The sequence below is a fragment of the Planococcus citri genome, chromosome 1 (genome assembly GCF_950023065.1).
Source record: "Planococcus citri chromosome 1, ihPlaCitr1.1, whole genome shotgun sequence".
Lineage (NCBI taxonomy): Eukaryota > Metazoa > Arthropoda > Insecta > Hemiptera > Pseudococcidae > Planococcus > Planococcus citri.
This window is the reverse complement of record NC_088677.1, coordinates 47,188,170-47,213,792: the sequence shown is the minus strand read 5'-3', so window position 1 is coordinate 47,213,792 and position 25,623 is coordinate 47,188,170. Positions and strand designations below refer to the sequence as shown.

Here is a 25,623-nt window from a genome sequence, read left to right as displayed (position 1 = left end):
AAAAAGTTGAACCATCATCTTCAAATCTCAAATAAAACTACACCGCAAATTATTTCGAACAAATGTAATCTATCGCAATTATCCATAAAAAGAAAAGTAAAACAAGGAAAAGCAAGCTTTTACGAGAGACAGAAAAACAATAAAATTATTACAATACATAAAATTCTCGTCGTATTAATATTTAGGTTAACGTATTAACATCACAATAAATCAAGACTAGAATAAAATCTCTTTTTACGAATGTCGCGAATCAATTAGAGTAGAAATAAATAATTATAAATTATTCGCTAAAATTACACATATTAAAATACTTGGGTTTCAAGAATTGGAAAAAAGTAAAGAATTACGTACCAAGCATATACTACCATTAAAAACAAAGCCAATAACAAAATGAAAATTACGTTTGCGCGCGCGTTTTTTTCGCCATAAAAAAGTTTTTAGAATACAATATTCAAAATACATAGTGGTAAAATTTTTCACATCAAACCGTAACTGAAATGCAACTCTTTGAAAAAAAAAACAGGAACAATAATTGAAATATAATCCTTTTATAATATATAAAGAGGAATGATCGTGAAGTGTGTACATATAGGTATTTAGTCAAGCATGTAATTTCTTCTTTTTTTCACCTAACAGAAAAAAGCATTCAGCAGACTAGTTATGGGGTATCCGCAATGACGATCGTTCAAGCTTCTCAAGTTGGACATAACACTGCAAAAGTAACAAAGTGAAATCAAAATGTACCTACATGCAAGTGTACATATATTGAGTAAAAATAAATAAAAATGGTAAATAAAATACCTAAATTACCTTTAAGAATATAATCAGTCAAAAGAGTTGGTACTGTTGGACTATCTTCGTTGATGGCTTTCAGTACTATAAGATAAACATATGATCATTAGGATTCAAAGTTGATTTTTCACAACGATTTTTAATCTAACGAATTAATTTAAAACATTTAAGCTGAGCATCAATTCCCAAACAAAAACTAAATTTGAGACATTTTCAACCAAGTCTTATACTTCAAGATTTTTACAATGCCGCCACCTCGCACCGCCAAATACAATTTGTTAACGTTGATTCAAGTACACAGAAAAAAATCAAATATTTTACATTCCATAAACATCCTTTACGGTCTTCTCGTCAGCGGAATAATAAGATGAATATTTATCGCCGAGAATATTTACACAAATGTCTGTACACATTTGGTAACGCCATTTTTTAATGATTCAGCCGAGAACATGTGCAATTTTTGGCAGCATTTCGTTCTCAATGCGATTATAGGAAACATACAATCACACGTAGGCGTGAATCAGTAACACAATTAACACCAGCCATACATGTCAAATCGTTTAAAAATGTATTTTGTAAATTAATTATTCATTAAAAATCTGCTGAAAAGAAATGAATAATAATATGAAAGTTGGTCAAGATGGGTACCCCCAGATAATGTCATCAATTGGGAAGGCCGCAACAATTGGTCAATATAGAACTACTGATTCAATTAAATTACATGTCGCAATTATTCAATTTAATATTTCAGTAGCAAATATACGTATCGGTATTTGTAGGTACTGAAATATGATACAGATTCAATATTAACAGCTTACTTTTAATTAAAACTTGCAAAGCTTGATTATCCAATGGTCCGCTTTCGGCGTGATAAGGAATGACAGTCGTTAAATACTATCGACAGTAAAAAAAGATCTCCAATAAATTTCAAATCAATTTTCTCCATTGAGAAACATCAAAACATGAAATTTTTGCAGGATTTACCTTAGGCTCAGCCACGTTTGCTTTAATACCATTCCTAATGCCCTTCTTCTTCTCAACGTGATACTGTCTTCGTCTATTCTGCACTCCCAGCAGTAATGATATGAATGAGTTTTTCAGTTCTTTTTCGAATTCCAGCTCGTCTCGAAGGGCTAACTCCAAAATTAATGTTTCCGAATAATCTTTTATCAGCAGTTCTAATTCCAAGTATAATTCATTAAGCTGAGATACACTCAGCGTTTTCAATTCTAGACAAAAAAATATTCATGAGCAATTTGAACTTCATATCATAATAATTATTAACATGATAATACACCTGGCAAATGAATATTATTTAAAAAATAAAATTTCATCCACTTACTTTCAGTATACAAAGGAGACTGTAAAACTTCTTTGCCTTTTTTATGTACTTCATCGATGGACATATCCGAATCAGGAGTACATTCTGAAGATGTTCCTTCCTACAACATAAAATCACTTCATTATAGATGAGTTTTCTTCCCATTCAATATTACTATTATTAGTTTTTGTTTGAGTTTTGGAATAACAATCAAGTCTCAAACGAGTTAATGTGAGCTTTTTGAACACGCTGACAAGAATAATTAAAACTCTGTACCTACGTTAAATACCTAATACTTGGATTTCATTCAACGAAGAACTTTGTCAGATGTGAAATAGGATCAAAACCTAACCTTTTCGCCATTATTAATTCGTACAAATAATCCCCTCATTAGAAAAAAATCCCAATCTATGTAAATTGTAAACAGACCTGAATAAAGTCTTATAATAATATGACAAGATATACGTACTAATGTCTGTTTGTAATACAGATTCTGTATTACAGAATAATAACATAGACATCGGCGAATTCCCATAAGAGAATACGTCTATACACAATTACCTCCATAATATCATCGATTTCTCGAATAACTTCTTCGGCTGTTTTGACTGGCTCGTTATCCATGCTTAAGCCAGACAATATCAACGAATGCATATCAAGATCATTGGCAATTGCTTCGTCTTCACTGCTTAGATCACAGTGATTCGTTCCTTTTTCGTTTTCGTGATCATCTAGGACATTTTTCTCGACGTTTTCATCCTGTAAATGGAAAAATGTGGCTAAAAAATAATCGGTGGCTAAAACCACATAGGTAATACAATAATTATAAAATGACCTCCCTCCCTTCTTTCCTCCATGAACTTCTGCCGAAATATCTCCTCTTTTTTTTAAAAAAACTCTTCTCTGATTTCAACGTATGTAACATGAATTTAGAAACACACTCGGGGAAAAAATTTGGTATCAACTCTGATGTTAAGAAAATGTTTGATTTGAATTCCCATTTTCCTACGCAAATTTCAAACCAAAAACCAATATGAATTTGAATTGTCTTTACAGCAAAAAAATAGATGATGAATAGAATGCCCGAAATTAAAAATCTCGATCAGATTTTTATACTGACGCATGGCGGGATTAAGACCACAAAAGAATACTTAAAAATACACCACCTAGCAAAATTACTGTTCTGAATTTCATTTCTTGATTTTTGGAGAATTTTGTTCGCACAGGCTGACTATTGCCTACCTTGAGCGAAAAAAAAAGATTTATAATACGAGTATTTGATAGTTCAATTCTAGTTTAAAAGAAGTAACAAATTTACTAGAAACTAGAAAGTAAGTAAGCAACCTATAGTTCGATAAAATGTAGACGTTTTATTTCAAAGTGAGTGCGTATAGCTTTACTTACTCGGGGCTGTTTTAGATTTAATGCTGGCATATGTACTTTGCGTGAATACGACTTGGACCAATCGATAGGCAATATGTTTCCAAAATTACCAGTAATAGTCCACCACATTCTGAAAAAAAAATGAATAATTAATGAAGGTTATTATGGGAATTTTTAAAAACAATAATGAGCAATATGAATGAACATTGGTAACCCCAAATGTGTAGCAAATTAACTTGAGATTATTTCGATAAAAGTCACATCAAAAATACACAATTTACCCGTAGGTAACTCTTTTCCAAAATTATAAACGAATATGAAAAGCTTTTTGTTATCAAGTAATTTGCAAAATGACAAAATAGACGTCACCATAGAATATTCTGCGAGTTTAGCCTTCAATCGTTAATTTTAATCCGTGGGACCGTCCAATTTAACTTCAAGGTTTACGGTTAGGTAAGTAATGGAAAAAAGGCAGATTATTTACATATCGAACTAACAGTAGATGAGATTTGTCGATATCTGAGACAAGTTAAAAAAGTAAATTTGAAAATGAGGAGTAATGAGACATCCAAGTACATACATGAAAATTCAACACAATCCTACAAAATTGGCGTACCATACAATTTACATCCTTCCAGAGTTTCGGCAGCCTACTTTCATAAAATTCAGAAAATTACACCTGAAAAGAAAATGCCTTCGGTGAAAAATAGATATTTCTATTTTCTACTTTACATTCTCAACGCATCATATCGTAAATTTTCCTCGTGACCTAATTTTCTAATTATTAATAGCAGACTTGATTCAAATTAAGGCCAATTATTTCGACTCCGGAATAGCACACATAGTACGATCTCGTTAATATTACAAAATGACACTCGCACAGCTAACCTTAACAGTACTAAGCCATGAACCGTACTAATAATATGAAATCTCTCGATGATACTTTACGCCAGTCCAATAAAAAACTATGCACAATTTTTGCTTCAGTGTTTACACCAAACAGCCAAATTCTGTCTCTGGTAAATTTGCCAACATCTTTCGTAGGTATATCTCTCGATCTCTTCATCATTTCAACTCGTAATCAGGTGCTTATCATCATTAACGGTAAAAGAAAGCTTCCGCAAACCAATTATACGGTATTAGTCTGGAACCGGTTTATTGTGCGAATATGTACCTAGTACCTACACACAATGTATTTTATTAATCAGGAACCATTGGCGTTGAAATTAATAAAATTATAAGACTTTTACAACGATATGCTACAAATGTTGATTCAAAAATAACCGTCTCAGTAATCTAGGCAAAGGTCTGAGGACGTTTTTTGAAATGGAAACTTGGACCAATTGATCAACCCTTAACAAAACCAAAATTTTATCCTGAAATTCAGAATCAACCCGAATACAAAAGTTGTTTTCGTAAGACTTACTCTGTACGTCAGCAATGGGGAAAAATTGAACTTCTACACAAAATAACTGAAAAAATTTACCTTAGCAATTGACTCACAACGTAACCGAAAGTCATATCATAAAAAGAAACATTTCTACACACCGGATCACATCCATAATACTCGTAATGTCAACACCACCGAACAACCAACCACGAAGAACTCGATTGATATTCTTCAACTGTAAAATCAAAAATATCAGACAAACTCGAACACACGCGCGCCTCGATTAAAATGTCACCGTGTCATATCGTTGCTGTTTTGCCTTTTGCACAATATGATAAAATTCGCAAAAGAATCGAGCCATCTATATTCTATATTTACCTAAGTATACGCAACCCCTTCGAAACCTGTATACCTAGTACCTAACCTACTAGTCATCATAGGTAAATTAGTTCGCCAATTAATACAGCGCCTGTCCTCCTTCGAGCAGAGGGTTCTCGTTTTCGATGCTCCTTCCAGGTTCCAATTACCCCTGCGACACTGCCATAACAACATGGTAATGTACGTTTACACTTACTTCTTCTAAAAGCTGCCAAAATTAATAATGTGTGCTAGTACGTTACGTACGTACATGAAAAACATCAGTTAAGAGTAATGTTTATACTATAGATACCAAAAATGTGCGCGTGAACAGCGGTCGGGACGCCCCAGGCTAATGGCTGTAATAAATGTCACACAATTCGAATTTCTTCATCATTTTTGTCTCGTGTACCTTCGTGTAGTTTACTTATCTTCTATGTACTAGTACTAGTATTTGGTATGTCGAAATCTTACTTTACATACGATGTGGCTTGCCTATTTATGATGAAACATTACTCTTGGAAAAACACAGACGAGATTATTTTTTAAAAAACGTCACTCGTGTCGCTTCAATAGGTACATCTATGTACATACATCTGTAAGGTAGCTGGTACCTACGTAGAGTCGATCAAAATAAAAGAATTTGGCGTTAGAGGATAGATCATTTTGATCTACACAAAAGAAAGAAAGACCTGAATTTTGAGAACTTACATGGAAGATTTCTATCAGCTCTCTCATTGAAGTCAAAAACGACAGTATTAATTGAATAAATTCAATTTTTTTCAACTGATAAAAATTATTGTAGAGAAAACTTCATCAATTTCAATATTTTCGAAAATGGGCGATGAAAACAAAAAAAATGCACTTCAAAACTTGACCAGAAAAGTGAATTTGCAAAATGGGATTTTCCGATTTTTTTCTAGCTAATTTCTCAATCTTGCAAATCCCCCCTCCCCCTCCCACACAAAAATCCATCGCCTTTATTTCACGTAAAAAAAAAGATGAAATCAACCAATCACGAATAACAAAACGCAGTGATACTAATCAAGAGATGAAAAATTGTCTATTGAATTGACTCGAACATTTCTAAGCTACAAATCGGCCAAATTTTTCCGCACGAAATGCCACAAAATGATCGCCGATAGCATTTTTAAGATTTAAAGAACATGGTTTATTGTTTGGGAAAATGGAAAATAAAATTATTTATGGTCCTAAATTATGTGGCAGTTGCGAAATTAATCAAAAACATCTGATAAATGGCAAATAATAGGTACTCTATTTTTGACCGATTTGATAAGATGAAAAAAATGAATCTAACTTCTCCCATTATAGAAAAAAAATGAATTATGACTATAATGATCGCCACTTTGAACAACTTCAATTCAACATCCCTCCCAATCAATGAAAATGAACGTAACGAATGTACACATAACCATCAAAAAGAAACCCTTTTTACGCGATTTTCCATTTCGCCAACAAATATCGCACACATCACGCAAAGCGACGACAAATAAAATCGCAATAATAATTTCGCCATCGGAAAGCATCGCTACTGCGAATAAGGGTGAAAAGAGAGGGCGAGGGGCTAAAGGCGCCATCATTTTCGTCTCGTGCCGGAAAAACGCGATACATGCGCAAATTATAAAGACCACATCTGGAAAGTGGAAACAAGGCAGGGCTCCAATCAATACCATAGACTGAGTCGGCGTTCCCTTCACCCCTTTCAAGATTTTCCATAACCTCGTCACTGTGTCGAAGACTACAAGGGTGATTTTTTTTTTTCGTAAACGTGTTGCGCACCTCGTAACAACGAACTGTAAACAGTGTACATACATACAATATGCAATACGTATATAAACAAAAGTACCTAGTATCGTTTTTCGTGATTACATCGACTTTTTTTCGTCAACCTATACCAGTTTTCTTCTCTTCTTTATTGTATAACATTTATGTAAAACATTTAGCTTAACGAAGTATTCGTCTACCACCCACGTCCCACCTCATACACAAACACTCGTCAATTTTTACGAGCAACGACGACGCCGGTAAAAACTTAGTAATTTGCTCGATCATCGTCGCCATCGTGCACTTTATGTCGTATGCGTAAAAATCAACAATGCTGAACTTAAAAAGCTATACATATACGTAACTCGACGATGTTTTGATGAAAAAAATTCTATTCGATGATTTCATTCGACACGAACTAATGGTCGTTTATGAGACCCTGCGGAGACGCCACGATACAGATATTCATCATTCTTTCTTTTCATATCGTTATTGAGACGCTACATGGTTTAATTATCGTCTGAAAGGATATACTCAGGAGCATATGTTTCAATGAGAAAAATCCAATAGTCTGTCTCGTCCTACGTACGAATAAAAAATTCCATTCTAACGCCCTAAATTTTTTCAAGCATCCTACAATCGGATCAGAACCGCTGGCTGTACTCCAATGTCAATAAACTAACGAAATATTGACCTCACCTGCGATTTTTTTTCATTTGTTAACATTCGATGCGGAAGTCTTTCGCAAATTTTAATTTCGCCAGAAAGAAATCTCTTAAAGCCTCATTTCAAACAAAATATGCACAATTTTCAATTTCAAATAATTACGTGTCATACGGTTATTAAATTATCAAACGGTGAAAAAATTCGAAAAATTCTACACCTCAGAGTCGGAGAAAAATTCTACCAAAAAATTATTCACAATTCACATTGATTAGCGAGAAAATTTCATCCCCGTCGAATTCGATTCGCAATTGTTTCGGTTCAACGACGGCGTAAGAAATCCCTTCACCCTCCTTCGAAATTACCCACAATCGTAGGAAAATTTTCAAGGTTTTTTAAAAGCCCATGTTCATTAGGAAGAAATAACTCTTGCTACTGAGAAGCAAGAGTTATTTCTTCCTAATCTAACAAACTTCTCGCTAAAAGGTTCTTTTTACCTTTGCCCATGTTCATATTTAGAGCTCGGATTTTTATGCGCATAAAATATGCATTTATTTTGATCAAATTATGACAAAATTTGCTCTTATTCATCAAAATATGCACTTTTATGCAACATCAATATGGGTATCTACAGAAAGGATTTTTCATTTCAAAGGTGAAGGAAGGCTAGAAAATTAAGAAATTCAAACAAAGAGGTTTAAGTCTTTAATTTTATTTTGAATAATCAATTTTAGGTTAAGATATAAATCTCCTCAACGTGGTAAAAAAACATTTTAAAATATTTTTTCAAGTTTTTTTTCTAAGTTTTCCATTTTTAATGAAAAATACTAGATACCAAAAAATAATTATTGGCCAAAATTTCCAAAATATGACTGAAAATTTGAAAAAATGGCCAAAACATGACGAATATGCGCTCAAAATGTCTAAAATATGCATTTATATGCATTCATACCCAAAATATGCAAAATATGCGCTATCAAGTTGGGCTCATTTTACTCAGAATTGTGTGATTCGCAAAAATCCATAGGATATGCGCGATCTTCTGTGATGAATGAAAATATGACAAATCATAAAAATCCGAGCTCTACTCATATTTCATAAATAAGTATACCTTCAGTCGTGTAGGTATAATACATCGCACTACCATATTTTTACCGTTGAAAAATCCTTCCTTCTTAGTCCCTCGATCTTTTTCAAGGTATATATAAAAATTTCTCTTTTTATCGTTCAATGTTGCAAAAGAAAGGTACTCGTAGGTTCTTGGCAGAACAAACACGTTTCTCAAATAGTTGAATTGCGTTATTTTGTAAAACGAGGAACGTGTTTTTTTTTTTTTTTTTTTTTTTTAAATAAAGCCATGTTTTCCTATTTTTAAGCTAAAATACGCCCAATTTTAAAAAGCCAGCCTGGTAAATACCCATTTATTCTTTCATTTTACAGAAATGGAGATCATCGACTTTCCACTACCCTATACAAGGGTGGTCCACATATAGCTTTTTTTGCTTGTATTGATGTGTAGAATACGAAATTTTTTCATTTCACATGACATGCAGGCCACTCTATATACTTCTATGCGCAAAAACGTGAACAAATTACCAAGCAAAAAAATAACATTGCCACGAAATCGGACAGAATAAAAATCTTGGGGAAAATGTCATCAAGTATGAAGTCGTACAAAGCAAATTCGACGCTTGAAATAGTATTATTGTGAACTATTATTTGATATACAGTACTATTCGATCCTTTGATTCAAATTTCGAAATTTCAACCAAATACATGATTACGATATGATAAAATGAACTGAAATTCCTATTACATATTTTTCGAAATCAATAAAGGTACCTATGGATTTCAAGTAGTCAAGGGTCAGAATTCAATAACAAAATGTGTTTTAACTGGTGCATGTTCTGGACATGGCCCTAAATTTTCTTTTCCCAAAATTCCTACAGCGAAAATGAGTTCAAGAATCAAAAATTTTCATTTATGTACTCAACAATAAAAAAAAATTGTTTTTGATACGTGTCTATAATACTCCTAAAAATAAAAAAATCAAATGTACAAAATTATATAGTAACAAATCACTTTGAATTCAAAAATGAGCATACCTATTAGGTTCTAAAAAGTGTCACAGAGATAATACAATAACATTTTTTTAATGACCTCCCAAAAAAGATCCATCTTGTTTCATTATAAATATGAGATCAAATTAACCTACAAGGATTACACTAGGCAACTGCATATTTGTGTTCGGATTGAAAATGGGCCTAGTCGATACTTTAGACCCAAATTTGAGTTGTTTTTGTGGTCAGGAGAGAATGTCAAAGTTGCGGTAATGGCCGCTTTTGCCCTACTTCACGAGTTTGTAGCGACATCAGTATTGTTTCGCAAAAAAAACTAAGGTCATTTTCGGATTCTACGCATTTTTTTAAGAAAACTACTTCCCCCATTTTTGATTTTCGAAGTTTCAAGCGCATACGGAAGATTTTTAATTGTACAAATATTTTAAAACTCGGAGCGCGCGACGCTGGCGTTACTCCACCACGTAATCGTGGCGCGGAACTGTCTTCACCCGAACTTCAAATTGAATTTTTCGTATTTAGAAAAATTAGTTTTATGCTCTTGGAACTTTGAAAATCAAAAATCGAGGAAATTAGTTTACTTAAAAAAGTGCGAAGAATCCGAAAATGACCTCGGTTTTTTTCGTAAAACAATACAGATGTTGCTACGAACTCTTGAAGTAGGACAAAAACGGCCATTTTCGCAACTTCGACAGTCTCTCCTGACCACAAACACAATTTAAATTTAAAAAACTCACTCTGTTTTTTGATTTAGGGTCTAAACTATCAATTAAGCCCATTTTCAACCCAAACACAAAAAAAAGGTCAAAAAAAGTTGCCTAGTGTTATTTATGGTTTTCAGGTTTTCTATTGTCAGAAAACTCTTGAAGACAACTCCTGATACTGTCAAATGTTTGTAATTGGCAAAGTTTGCTGAAACACTCGATCACAAAAACCTTTTTTACGTTTCACAGAATTAATTTGGTAATCCAAACACAGGAATTTCCTACTGACTTCCTAAAATTAAGATCATTACCATACAATAGGTCAAAATTAAGTGCATCGGACTCTCAAATAAAGATAAGTAACCACTACACTTCCTAAACTCACATGCATCCCACAAACAATTGTACACTATTCTTGCGGAAGTACTATGAGTATGACTACAACACATTCGTATGTGTACCAAAATACAATTACCATTTGCAATTTATTTAGAATTATCATTAAATTATCACACGTCGCTCTACGGTTCTCTAAACCGGATACCAGGATACCACAGCAACGCCAACAACGTTAACCCCATAGTTTTTTTGCGATATGAGAAACATGCACAATCTACTAACATAGGTAACTAAACCTAGTATGTACCGTATGTAGATATGTACATATGTATGTACTACACCTTCGGAAACCTCACAATGACCTATATTCCAATTAATTATCTAATCCAAACGGTATGGTACAATTTTTTCCGCACTTGTTAACAATCAAGGTACCAAAATATTCATTCAGTTCGTCATTTCGCTGCTTTTGAAAATCGATTGGTTTTAGGTGCAGAGGCAGACACAAATCAAATAGTAGTTACGAGCATTACATATGGTGATTTGCATTCAGATAATCCAATATAAATCTTATAGGTATATCAATACCACATATGGTGATATCATCGGTTAAAGCAATGGGATGAATAACGTAGTTACATTGTACTGTAACGTACACGTAGGTATGTGTTTTGTGTACCTACTACCTACCTACAATACCTACATTATATGTACATTACACATGAAGCATGTGTTTCCAAAACGCACTAAGTCCATTTTCAAAGATTCTGAGGTTGCAAGGCCATCTAGCATAAAGTTGCGGCCCAAAATGGCTAATTTTTTGATATGTTGTGTCTAAGGGTCTTGGTTAGAACATATCAAAAAATCAGCCAATTTGGTCCACTTCTACGTTTCCAAATTGTACTAAGTACCATGAATTTCTTATCAATATTTTTTTGGACTTAGTGCGTTTTGGAAACACATGCTTCAATGTATCAGCGAATATTGTCCAACATTTAATTCACCGGCAACCTATTCGGTTTTTGTTTCTTTCTGTATGAAATAACCAAATGCACGAATATCCAAGTATGTAGCCAGAAATGTACCATACTCGTCAACAGGACGTATTTAATTAGAGCTATTGTAGTTCATCTACATAAGGCTGCGATATCACGCGCCTACATACATATACGAGTACGTATTTCACGCATTCAAAATTAACCACGTACACATCAACACACGGATTGTGATTCGGGGGTGTGGCGGATATTTTCTTTTGTATCGAGTGGTTCTGATCGAACACAAGCTGCGAAATATCTTTCAGATGAATTTACGTACCTACTACGTAAACATTATGAAAGAAAATTGACAATACACGTGAAAAAAATTCTCAAAAATCTACCAAATCGCAGGGTGCCCTTCATTTACATCAAGTATACTATAAAAATATACCTACATTACAAAGACAGCTACAAGTTTATACCTCGAAGGATTTCCAAATCTTGGATGAGGTTTTGAATATACGATTAAATACCGAGATTAACACGTCGGAGAATAACTTTAAATCTCAATTCGAAGATAACATACAGCAGTGAGATATGCGTTATTTATAATTACGAAAACAGTTTACACTCTTGAGAAACCTATACACCAGTTTGATGCCAACGTGTACTTGTTTTAAATAGATGGTCGATTCTCTTCTGCCCTTAAAGAAGTACAGAAGTTGTAACCGTAAAATTTCTCTTATTTTTTTGGGTGGGGGCGGGGGTATTATTTGCACACTCTTTCGCACGCTTGAAAAAATTTCAAGGCTCTACAAATACCTGTAAAAGAATGCGGGTTTCATAAAACAAGCAGCTCAGGCACCTCTCTACCTACATATGGATTGAAATTCTAAAAAATATTTTGAAATCTAAGATAAAATTGAAATAATAAAATATAAAATGAATACGAATTTTCTCAAAAAAGAAGAAAGCAGAAACAAAACAAAGGAGTTACAATTTCTGGCTCTAAAAAAAGAAGAATTTAAAAACAAACAAACTAAATCAAAATAGGTTTTCTTTAAAGTTTTAAATTTTTTGGAAAGTTTCTAAAAAATCGTCCCTCATTTCAAGTGCAGGTTTCATTTACGCAACAAGAAGGCTTTTCTCGGGTAAATAAATTATAAATGATTTGAAAGAGACCTTCAAGCAGGGCCTCTGATAAAAGGATGGCGGTCGTCCATTGAGAGTACTACTCGTGACCAGGGAATTGTGAGTAAGTACCAAAGCAAATCGACTTCCAATTTTTCTAAAACAAGATATTGCAGCGAAGTGAGACTTGAAAAAAAATAGACGCTCTTCAAGTACCATTCTCCATGAAAAATCATAAGTTTAAAAATCTTGAATTTACCACTTACCTATAGGGAAAGTATTAAATTGTATTATTTCCTGTTTATATGTACCTACATTAAGTACTCATTTTTGTTTTCAATGCTAATTAATAATCATCTTATAAAATTATGGATTTATTCTTCCATGTTCTGGTAATCAAGGTGAAGAAATTCAGAACTGTGATAACTATAGCAAAAAATTTGAAAAATGATCGCCATGATACAGAAAAAATTACCCGAGGAAATTTGAAAATAAAGACGTAGAAAATATTCGATTTCAACGTCTACAACCTGTGTGAAGAAATACCTTTAGGTACATCAAGTAATGCTTCAGGTAGGTAGGTAGGTAGGTAGGTAGGTAGGTAGGTAGGTAGGGAGAGAAAAAAAACAGTAAAAAATAAAACGTTGGTACTTGGCTATGCTGTAGAAAAATTTTACGATATATTCTGAAGTGGAAAAGACCATACAGAAAAACCACTTCACTCGGTCAACAATTAGCAAAAGAATGCGAAACACTTGGGTCAGGAAATCTTATCCATTTTTGTGGAATTTTCCAATATTGGCGTTTTCCCAGCTTTTTTCACATCCTGGAATTTCCGTCGTTTCATTTTCCACCGTCAATACTTGTCTTTACTGATACAACGTCGTAAAAATTTCACACACCAGATGCACAGTGTATTGTAGAAATTTACCATTAATGTCTCTTTCACCTGCATTTTCTATCATACGAAATACGTAGTATAGGTTAACTTCGGTACAGACCGAAAAAAAATTCAGCAGTCGTAGTATTCACATTGGTAGGTATACCTACTCCTGCGACAAACTAACATAACCGCTGAGTCATTATAATAGAAAGACGACCATAAATGTTAAAATTGCACTTCCAACAGACGAGTTTTTCTCTCTCGTGGAGGTCATCATATTCCTACGCGAATTTTGCGTCGCAAATATCCCCTTCACCTCCTGTTTTGAAGACTGAGATGGTATTTATGTGTATGTATAGAATATAGATATTTATACGAGTACACAAATAGGTAGAGGTAGATACGTATGGCAGTACGTGTATAAGCGAGTACAGAAAAATAGCAGCTCAAGGGTTGCGAAGTGGAAGTGTAATGCTCTTTCGAGTGGTGACACTACTTCAAGTTGACGGGGTAAGAACTCGAAAATTAGTCTAGAAAAGAGATGACTCAGGAACCAAATTATTCGAGTATGCAATAGAGAAAAAGGGGGATGAAATTACGAAAACTCTAAATAGCACCATTTTGAAACACGTACGACACAACATGAAGTACATATAGATACATATACCTAACTTACGTACGTACAACATAATGATCATACGCATGAATGAATCTTCGTGTAAAATTAAATGAAACTTTTTCCAGATTCCATCTGCAGCAGCGGAAGAAACCAAATTAAGTAGAATTTCAACAATTGCGGTTTGAAAGCAATACACGTCCAAACATTGGTTCAATTTTCTCATTAGTGAGATAATACGGCGAAAAAAAGATTGAAAAAAATGTTAATCTATTTGATTCGATGTTTATAATTTTTTTTCAGCATGAAATCTGTAGTTCATACTAATATATGTACACGTGGATTTAGCTACTTGGCAGGAGAGACTGCAAGAAAATGAAAGATTTTAACAACGCTGTGAAATTCTTTCAATTTTTATGATTTTTTTCATTTGCTCAGTACGTCCACGTATGACTATGAATCATGTCGTATCTATGTATTGATTAGATAAACATATTTCATGAACTTGGCGGTTCTGAAAGATTGGGAAAACGATTTTTATAAATTTGATACCTGCCGCAAGTCTTGAATAACAATTTCATAACCAAATATTTCAAAAATTTAATATTCTCTCAAACTCTCGAGATTCGTAAAGCATTACGGACACTTTCCATCTATCAGTTTTTCAACATGCACACAGACTGCAGCATAGCCCTTTCCTCTCCGTTGCTTTCCACTTCCTTAAATGCATTCCTTCGACGAAAACCATCAACTCTTCATCAAAAATAAAAATTCGAACATTACATTTAAATTCATATTTCACAAAAATCCTGTAGGCGTCACAAAATATTGTACAAAGAGCATACCTATAATTAAAATTGAAAATAACACTGCAATGTCCATCGAGCAAATACATCGCATGCTTTCCGTTTTCCAAATACCTACTATAACTCAACATCTCATGAAAGCTTAACATCGGCCGAAAAGCATACTTCGTATTCATTACTCACGTCAGATGAGAATTAAATTTGATAAAAATCTCCATCAGAATGCATTTTAATACATACACTTACACGTACCTATACGAAAACGACCTGGTAACCGTACTTCACATCATGAGAATGTAAACTCAAAAACAGGTTAAATACGGCGCCAGTAATACACATAAATTTTCCATCTCATCACAGGTGAAACCGCTGCTGTTGATAAACAAAAGCGTACGTACCCTACCTACAGCCTACACTAACATGAGAATATCTAAATAGTGTTGAATCATCACACTGATCTATGAACTTACTACAACTTATTGGAATCGGATAGATAAATTTGCTCATTTGGCGAAAATACCCTCGAATACGAGTATAATCAGAGACTTGCAAAATTGAGTCAGCTTCACACATTTGTAAAAGGTATAGGAACACAATAAACCTTTCGTTGAAATTTCACAATCGTCCCGACGGCAACGTGTTAAATATTTATAAAATTTAGTAAGGTAAACTCGTAAGAATTTTCATTCGCCTGTCCTGATTCAGCACGCGCATAAAATTCGAACCTATCAACGTTGCAATTTATTCTATAACTCGAGCCAAGTAGGTAAAATCTTTTTTTTAAAATCGATGAGTAACACAATTTTATTTAAGAATGACTCGCGCTTATTTTTCTTCTTTTTCTTTTTGCAATTGTTAATTTCTTAGTAAACATTACTGCTCGAGTGCTCGACGGATATGCGTGTGTAAGAAATCGTCCATTACACCAGCCAATTTCGCTTTCGATGATCTTAAGTTAACTACATTTGGGGAGAAGTACAGTACATAAATTATCAAATCATACGATAGAATTAAAACTGTGCGCAAATTTGCATGCCTACATAAATCGTTTTATTAAAAAAATCAAGGTCAATGTTCCGTAACCTAAACGATTAAATAATAAGCTCATACATAAGATACAACTTGACGTGGTAAAAAGAATGCCTAATCAAATAATGAACACGATCTTCCCAAATGGTAATGTAAAGTTCCTGTGAACTGATAAAAATGTAGTACACTATCTGAAAAATGATACTTCTCCTACCCCCCCCCCACACCCCAAAAAAACAAGATTACTCAAACATTTGTTTTTAATGTTGTAATGGAAGAACTTCTGTAGTCAACTTAATCTTCAAAACTCAAAATTCTGAATATCTGGATTTTTTTAAAAGACTTACTTTATGTACTTTTATAGTAGCTTTCAGCAAACTATTTGCTTCACATGAATCGCAATCCAGCTTTCCCTCATGCTCAGAAAAAATTAAGGCGAAACATTTTCAAACAGATAATTGTGTAAAATTAAGTTCTACAATAAAAAATTGAGAAATGAAAGTGGTTTTTTTTGGCTTTTCTTGGACAAAAAACTGCCACTTTTCGGTAATTCCTGGGAAAAATTCACCAATTTTTATGAATTTTTCAACTCGAAACTTGAATTCTTAATTTTTTTTTCGACATAACTATTCTCAATTACTACCTACACTGAGAAAAATCACTTTAGTAAAAATTACTGAAAAGTTTAGTAAAGAGGACCTCTGGTCACTTTTTTGTAGTATTTACTACATTTCTTAGTACAAACTACTAAGAAACGTAGTAAAATGTACTTTTTCTACTACATTTCTTAGTATTATGTACTACAAAATGTAGTAAATTCTACAAAAAGGGTTACCAGAGCGCCTCTTTACTAAATTTTACAGTAACTTCTACTAAACAGTTCTCTCAGTGTAGATTTAGATATCAGCTGAAATTCTACTTTTTTGCAATCAGACGACACCAAGTAAAATTTTATTTCATTATACCTTGGCCTGTTTTTCAGCACACAGACAGGGAGAGAGGGAAGGAGAAACATGAAATGACATTTTATACCCAAGGTGGACATTTTTTGGAAACAATTTTCCTCATTATTCTCGTCAAAATTAACAAACTTTTTCCATTCACTACCACTTCGGGAATTGAAACCAAGACTGAATAAAGGTTTCAAACACGAACAGATTTGCTTTTCATTGAATTTTTGTTCCAGCTTCAATTTTGAATTTTTTGCATTTGAACAGTTGAACACATTCTACGAAGTTTTCAGCTTTCCAAACACAATTTGATGATTAAAACCGAAAATTTGTGTCATTAATTCGTTTGAAATTTTCGCCAACAATGTAACGATAACCATACGGAAAGAAATCGAAAAAAAAACTATTTTTCGGTCTTCCCCTTCAAAAATGTAATTATACATATAATAAACGTCGACTATAAACCCAACAGTAGGTATAATTTTCACGAATAGACACCACAGATAGTCCTACCAGTCTACCTATAGCTACCTACGCTGTGTATTTACACAAATGAAACGAATAAGTAAACAGACACATGCTGTAGCTTTAAATTTCAAGAGCAATAAGATAATAACGTCGTCTATTTAAAAACTCATACCATTAACCCATTAATCATTGTATATACATACATACAACGGGTTCTCGAGCAGCACTGTATGCATTGAAACCTCCCTCAACATTATTGTATCAACTATCAAGTAACCAAGAGTAAGTAAACTAAGGCACGCACACTGAACACGAAAACGTCCAAAAATGGTAATAGGTAAACTGAAGTAGGTACACTATGCAGAGAAAGAAATTCATTTGATGCGGATTTCTGCGAAACACGAAACCATAGATAGTCGGCATCGAATATACTCGAAATTGGCGGTTTTGCGGATTGTTTTTCCATAATCAAGGTACACTCGTGAGCCAGAGTAGTACTGACATGAGTTTAGAATTAAATTATCGTACTCGAATGTGAAAGCCAGATTAACTGTAATACACGTGATTACAAAAATGTAGGCGTACTGTACAAACTACAAATACATAGAAGGTTCGGGATTGTAACACCTCGTATATTGATGAATACATCGTAAAAAGTGCACGAGAAAATTATAAGATAAACGATCGAGACAATGAACAACGACGTGTTTTTCTTCGTATCTCACATCTCTCGATTAAATAAGAATAAAAATAAAAATTACTCTTTGGGTGGTCAATTCAAAAAAGCTTAAGAAATACTGCGTTATGAAAAAATCTGCTTTCTTATAAGATAAACGGTATACACCTTTCCAAATATTTTTTCAGCCGAGCGTTTTATAATTTTGAATTGATGACAGCTAGCGTTTTCAATACAACGGCAAAACCATAGATACTCGGGAATCTTGTCAGTGCATTTTGATGAGACGTGAATTGATGATAACACGATTTCATTATTTCATCTTTATGAGTTCTTAGATTCAATTCAACACTCTCAAGGCTCAGCGCGGGCGCCTTCAATATCTCGCATGAGAATTCGTTATATAACTCCAGAGTCCAGATGATACGAGTACGAAGGACGCTATACATAAAACTATAGATAAATAATTTCGAAAAATTATCGGAAAGAGTACCGCTTACTAATTTTTTCAAGGAATGCCCACGCCCATAAGATATTTTTTCCTCGTTTAGGAGTTATACGCGGGACATTCCACTCGACAATTATCCGTAATAAAAGCTTAGTTGGCTAAGAATATTTTCATTTTTCAAAAAACATGCTAATTTGCCTACACGGGTTTGGAAGGCTCTGTTTGAAAGATGAAAATGAATGTGAATACATATTTGAAAATTATCAGTATCCACGATTTTCAAGTCATTGAATGACTGCACGCGTTGACAACAAATCGAATTTATACCTACGTAAAAGTACTTCGCAATTGCAATTGTGAGGATCGGATCAATTTTGATTTGGAAATTTTTGCATCGAAAGATAGGTATTAATATTAAATTAGCAACGATGGATAACTCGAACTAAAGTAAGTACATAGAATAACCAATCAAGTAATATCATCAAGGATTACAGTGAAAAACTTTCAAATAATCATGAAGAAACTGAAACCGGTAATAAATATCTATAGAAATGTTCTCCACCCTGGAATGCATCGTCTGAAAAAAGATGGAAAAGTTCAATTTTCACAGTAAGTACTTCGTTTTAACATTCTACTTTAGGGACTAAACAGCATCCGTCAATTAACTGAATTAAATCATAAACCGATCCTAGCGAGCGTTCGAAAAAAGAACATGTACTTCGATGTCAATTTTCATAAACAACTCGAATCCAAGGTAATTTTAAACGGTGCTTTAAAATTGAAAATATGAACATCTAAGCGAGAAAACTCGATTTAAACATTTTTTTCAGCTCAAGTTATCTACTCCTTTTATCAAAATGCACACGCTAAAACCTGAACAAAATTCACATGCAACCCATTTAGAGCAAAAGCACAGTGTTTTTGAAGATTTTCAGGGATGTTCACCACCCTCAAAATGAATAGGTAATTCGTAAGTAATAAGTATGTAGTATGTACTATACATATGAAATTTGGCCTACGTTTGATAGGATACCCTGAACTGAAATAAAATAACAGTAAATACACCGTCACAAGGGGACAAAGTTCAAACGACGCTTTATTTTGTCCATTTGGAAATAACTTGTCAAACATCAATTTTAAAGTTTTAGTTGAACCTGTACTATTTCAAAACTATGAAGTGTGATAACATTTACTGAGCACTTTTAACAAGCAAAACAACGTCGTATGTATTTTCCTACTTTATTTTAATGGAACAAAATACGAATGAGTATATCAACTTTTGTTGCATCATTGGATTCAACTTTCAATGAAAAAAAAAAAGAAATGAACGGACAGTAAGAGCAAAAAGCAAAAATCAAAAACTTCCTGAAAATGAGACTATCATACCTAAAAAAATTTAATGAGAGCGCACTTCTTGACTTTGTCCTTGTTATCGAATGTTATAGAAAATCGCAAGAATCCCTACTATCAGTTCGAACAAGATCGAACCTTACAATTGAAATGCCTTTGTCCCATCTCTTCCAAATGCACAGAATGTAGCGCAACTTGATTCAAAACACAGTAGGACACTTCAAAAACTGAATACAGATTCAACTCGCATGCTCTCTTGTTCACATTCCACCTTACCCCACGATCTTGAAATTCTTACCGATTTTTGCCACTAACTGTACGAATACGAGTACCTGCCAGTGTGCCAGTACCAGTTGAACTCATCTATTCGTCTCCAAACAATAGTCATTTTTCTAAATACGAAGCACCACTACCGTCCAAGAAAATTGACAATAGACAGATGCGCGCACTATTATATTCCAGTTGTTATGTCTTATTTCGCACAAGCTATAGTTCAACAGCTGGAAGCGATACCAGAAATGAGAAATGTTACATTATACATTGCAGATGACCAGCATCTCGGGGCTACAGAAAACGTCGCACACAAGTTCGTGACTGAACTGCGTTTTCTTTCATTATATGCCCACTCGTTTGAACACCTTCTTTTTTCATATAGTATAACGCGAAGGGTAGGTAACTATGGTGAAATACTTTCTCAAAGGTGAATCAACCTTGTACATTATTCCACTCCTGTTATGAAAATCGATATCCGCTAATCCGCCATTCAACTTACCAAAAATTATACCAACTTATGATTTAAAAATAGAAAAAATCGCTTAGGTATATGCAGAACTAGGAGTGAAATTATTTTTTCAAGTGACCCACCGCGACGCTAATTTATACAGTCGATAAATTATAATACGCTCAAAATTGTAGGTAGCCCTCGCCCCCACCCCCAAAAAAAACAGCAACATTGAAAAGAAAAATTCAATGACGATGGGAGTTTCATTGCTAGGAAGATTGAACGCTGCTGTGCGAAATATACGCCGACGTTTTGCTTTACTACCATTTGAGTGGCTTAAAACGTTAATTAGGTAAATTCATATTTTACTTTGGTTGAAATTTTTTCTCATTTTCTTCCTCCATTAGACTAAATTACGCTGAACGTGACTCTCGATGGAATAACTCGCAGATAGTGAACAATTTGAGAACGCAGAAAAGCTAGTATATGTATAGTCGAATACCAGGTGTTTATAACTTTTGATAGTTTTTCTCTAATAAATTACTAAACACGAACGAAAACATGAACGTCGACTGAATCGAGGTTGAGGTTTTTTAAAAAAAGAACTTTTCAAAGTACGATACTTATCGTTTATAAAAATTTGTTCGCTGATGATGATAAAAATAAAAAAAAAAAAAAAAAAAAAAACACGTAGAAAGGAGAAACCTAACCCACTACAGTCGATAAGTTCCAGAACATGTACGTATATTGTTGTACACTTGGTTATATTGCATATATCAAAACGATAGTTATGACCATAGCAATTACAAGTTTCAAATGAAGAACAGAATGGCATGACCATTCAACTCATCACTCTATCAACAACAGACAGAACGACTTTATAAACAACCAGAATACAGAATAGTGCTAAACTGAACTGAACCGAAAGAAAAATACCACCGGCGCGGCACCAGTTCACTACAAGTCGAACTATTTATGTAGTGTACCAGTACCAGATTGAGAAGAAATAGGTAACACAAACCATCGCGTTTGGCGTTTGCAACAAATTCAAAGGTAAGTACATATAAAAACTACCCGCTACGAATCTGGTTTAAAGGCGGTTAATTGGAAGCTGTTGATGGTGCAGAGGCAGACGCTTAAGGGGTTACCAATATGTACTAGTACCTACGAACAAATCGGTTTCTTTACTCACTGGCACTCGTTCATGATTTCTTCTTGAGATCGAACCTGGACCGGGGCTAGCTTTTCCACCGATTCTTGATAATTATAAAAACACCTGGTGATCTTTTCGTCGAAAGTGTTCACCAAATCTTCCAACGATCCGGAAACGGTTTCTTCAAAATTATCCACTAAGACGTTATTGTTAACGCTATCCGAAATCGCGATGCTATTGACGTCTGCCGTTTCAGATGTCATCGTTTCTTCTCCGACGATATTCATATAATTTTCGTTTGAAGGGAACGTATGCGTTTCTTCACGATGCCCATTTTCGACAATTTTATTGAAATTTTCACCTCGAATGTGATTATCGTTCTCGTTAATGTTCTTAAAACCGCTTTGCCATTCCTCGGCTTCTTCGAATTGAGCCAACGGAGCTTCGAATTTCAATTCGGACATTTTCGATAACGTTTCCTTCATAGTATCATGCATGAAAGCTGTAAACAAATCAGCAGAATTGGGCATCAGTATACAAATTAGAAATGTGCCACCATTAAAAGATTACTTACACTACACTAATGTATTAGCTTAGATCATTCCACCTCATCAAAATAGTGCATAATTATTGGAATATTTTCTTTAAAAATAGGGCAGTCTTCGTAAGTTGTAATGATTGAGAATTACTACTAAATGTTAAACCTTAAAACTAAATAACGACCATAAACTAACGAGCAAAACCACGATAATCGAACAACCATACCACCTAGAATTCACACCACGCAAAAGTGATAACACTCAGCAATATTACAACTAACACGCAGCGGGAGAAAACGATGACCATTTAAAATGACCAATCAATTGTAATCAAATGATTACAAGAAGCATTAATTTATAACACGTCTTAACAGTGAGCAATTTGGTACACCGAAGCAAACCACTGAAATGTTTTCACCTTTGTAAAGACTCTCCAAATTGATACCAAAGTTGCGAAATTACGACCGACTCCACCAAAATGTTCTTTATAAAGATTTTCAAGTCAAGAATCACGAAATTGAAGCCTTTATTCAAAAGATCCGAAGTGGCATTTTCAAGAACCAGATTTTGATTTGGAATTGGCTCGCGATTAATTTTCTAAGACTTCGCCAATTTGAGGTGCGTTATCAGCTTTCTACTATTACAAAAAATATCTACCAATACCTACTTGATAATCTTATTATACTTTCATATTTTAATTTTTAGTATTGATAGCTCGAGCCTGACACACTTGGCATCATCAATAATTATCAAACAATTACTTTCGATATCAATGTACCAGCATGTTTCGAGTACGAGAGTGATATCAAATGACACCTCACACCACGTGCGCTTCTCCTTTATGGAATAGTTTCAACTATATTAATTAAACTATAGGTACCTTTTCTATACTCGCTAAAACAATTGCACGTATCATATCACAATCACATCGTATTGATAAAATAAAAAAGAAGAAAAACGTTACACATAAATTTTAAAACTCGTTTAATTAAACACAAAAACACTCACGAAATACACGAAACGAAACCGCAGTCAGCAGTGCGAGAAACAGACGTTCACACACTCGCACAGAATTCAATCCTAAACAACTCAGAAAGTCGATAGTAAACCTAGTAGCGCATGCGCTCATCGCACTTTTATATTCACCGACCCCCACGTTGGTCGTTTGCGTTGTGTGTGTGTGTGTAACGTTCGTTCCTTTCTCTAGACCCTCCGCGCTCCGCAGTCCCTAGCAGTCATCACCCAGCAATATTTTTGCTAGTTTTTTTAATTATAATAAATAAATAAAGTAATTATAATAAAAATGCGTGAAGACTTCGCAGCCAAAATTTAACATTAATTTAGCGTAAACCCAACCCAGTTTAATTTCGTTACTCCTGTCGTAACGTATATGGAGAGAGGAGGAGAGTGCCCTAGGATGAAGGGAAAAAGAAACTCTTCCAGAAGTAATACTTACCTTTGATACCTCAAAATTCTTGGTGTATTATTATTCGTAAGTTTTCGGTCTTCAAGAATGATCAAGAATTTCATTTTCGGTATTTTGATTGCACAATCCCATCACATCCGATGGATTTAAAATTTTTATTCTTCAAATAAGGCTCTTGATATCCAATGCATACAGGGGTAGGTAATCATTTTTGAAAAAAAACCTTGGTCAAATGGCGAGGTGAAAATAAAAAAATTGATGGGAATTTTTGAAGGTGCTCACAACTGGTAAGTAACTAGTAAGTACCTCTGCCTATCTACGCAATACCTGACTCAGTACTTTTGAAAATGAATTAGCTTTTAAAACGCTTTGGAAATCGGTTATTGAATAATAATTTAGAGCCATGCCTTAATAGAATTACCCGATAGATCCAAGGTATGTATAACTAATCAAGTAGGTATGTAGCTGGGCACCTATTTTAGTTGTTATTCTTGTTTATTATTTAGAGAGAAATACACATTGGATAGTGTAGGTAGGTATACTAAAAGACTACATAAGTACATTTTTCTTAAATTATTTGTAGCCAGCAAGTATAAGTATCTAGCCCGATTAGCGCTGATGGCAAATTATTTTGCCATTGCCAAAAAGTGTACTAATGGCAAAAAAATGGTTAGCGTATGGCAAAGCTCCAGCCAATGAGCGTGCAGCATTACAGCTTTGCCATTATGGCAAAAGGTTGGTCTTTGACATTGAATGGCAAAGTAATGGCAGTTTTTTGGCATTATTATTTTTACCATTTGGTGGCAGTTTTTTGGCGATTATATTTCAGAACTTAATTTTCAAAAATTAAAATGAGGGGGTTGGAAGGTGCAATTCTGATTTTTGTTTTGCGATCTGTCATATATACACTTCGAAGGATTTTTTCAGCTCATCTCTTCCTACGAAAAATCCCTGAACTATTTACCTACCTAACGGGGATTCGAACCTGGGTCCCTACAATTCCTAACCAGATGCCCTAACCACTACACTATGCCTACACTATTATGGTAAGGGCGTTAAAAGAATATATTTGTTTGTCATCGCGTTGTAATGTTTTAAATTTTCATTATGGTACTACTGGGTGAACTAAGTGATATGCCCTGCCCTCGGATTTTTGAAATTTTGATGAAACATTATTGGGTACCTTTAAAAACAATGTCGGACCCAAAAAAATTTCCCTCGCCCCATCCCCTTGTCCACAATGGCAAAAAAACGATTTTTTAAAAGAAAAAATCATTCTTTCAACAAGTTTTGATCAAAGAAATTTGAATTCATTGGGAAGGGAAGGGATTGCCCAAAAATTGAATTTTTTTGTGAAAATGCTTCATTATGGCGTATTTATTCCATGCAACCTTTCCGATCAAGGCGTAAATAGCGCTACAATGAAGCATTTTTCACGAAAAATTCAATTTTTGGGCAACCTCCTTCCTCAATGTGGCCCTTAGGAAAGTCAACTGCAAATCTAACTTCATATTCGTATTCAGCGGGTTCGATTCATGAGATAACCATACCCATATTGTTAATCTACTTTTGCCCAAAATTGGGGGAGGGGCCAGAGGGGGTGTCTATTGGCTCAAATTGAGGTATTCAAGAAGT

At 34.1% G+C, this 25,623-nt stretch overlaps 1 protein-coding gene across 2 annotated transcripts; it reads right to left on the bottom strand.

Annotated features, from left to right (window-relative positions):
* Positions 1 to 49: 49 nt before the first annotated feature.
* Positions 50 to 23,655, bottom strand: LOC135832365 (fasciculation and elongation protein zeta-2-like). Of its 2 annotated transcripts, XM_065345562.1 has the most exons (9): positions 23,443 to 23,655; positions 22,063 to 22,525; positions 3,518 to 3,626; positions 2,675 to 2,872; positions 2,135 to 2,234; positions 1,777 to 2,021; positions 1,611 to 1,686; positions 811 to 876; positions 50 to 711 (listed from the first exon to the last, which is right to left on the bottom strand). In XM_065345562.1, exons 2-9 carry the CDS (start codon positions 22,518 to 22,520, stop codon positions 695 to 697), a joined length of 1,269 nt encoding a protein of 422 aa, XP_065201634.1. In that variant the 5' UTR covers positions 22,521 to 22,525; positions 23,443 to 23,655; the 3' UTR covers positions 50 to 694. The 2 variants fall into 2 exon arrangements, with proteins under 2 accessions (XP_065201634.1, XP_065201635.1); XM_065345563.1 differs by lacking the exons at positions 22,063 to 22,525; positions 23,443 to 23,655 and adding an exon at positions 4,983 to 5,001.
* Between the last annotated feature and the right edge of the window lie 1,968 nt (positions 23,656 to 25,623).

What these genes read in the sequence shown, in the direction of transcription:
- LOC135832365 (XM_065345562.1), bottom strand. Translation starts at nt 22,520, where the DNA reads ATGCATGATACTATGAAGGAAACGTTATCGAAAATGTCCGAATTGAAA. An exon ending in GAAATCATGAACGAGTGCCA is followed by an intron (nt 3,627 to 22,062) that starts GTGAGTAAAGAA and finishes TTTTTTTTTCAG; the next exon opens with AATGTGGTGGACTATTACTG. An exon ending in GTCTCCTTTGTATACTGAAA is followed by an intron (nt 2,022 to 2,134) that starts GTAAGTGGATGA and finishes TTTTTTGTCTAG; the next exon opens with AATTGAAAACGCTGAGTGTA.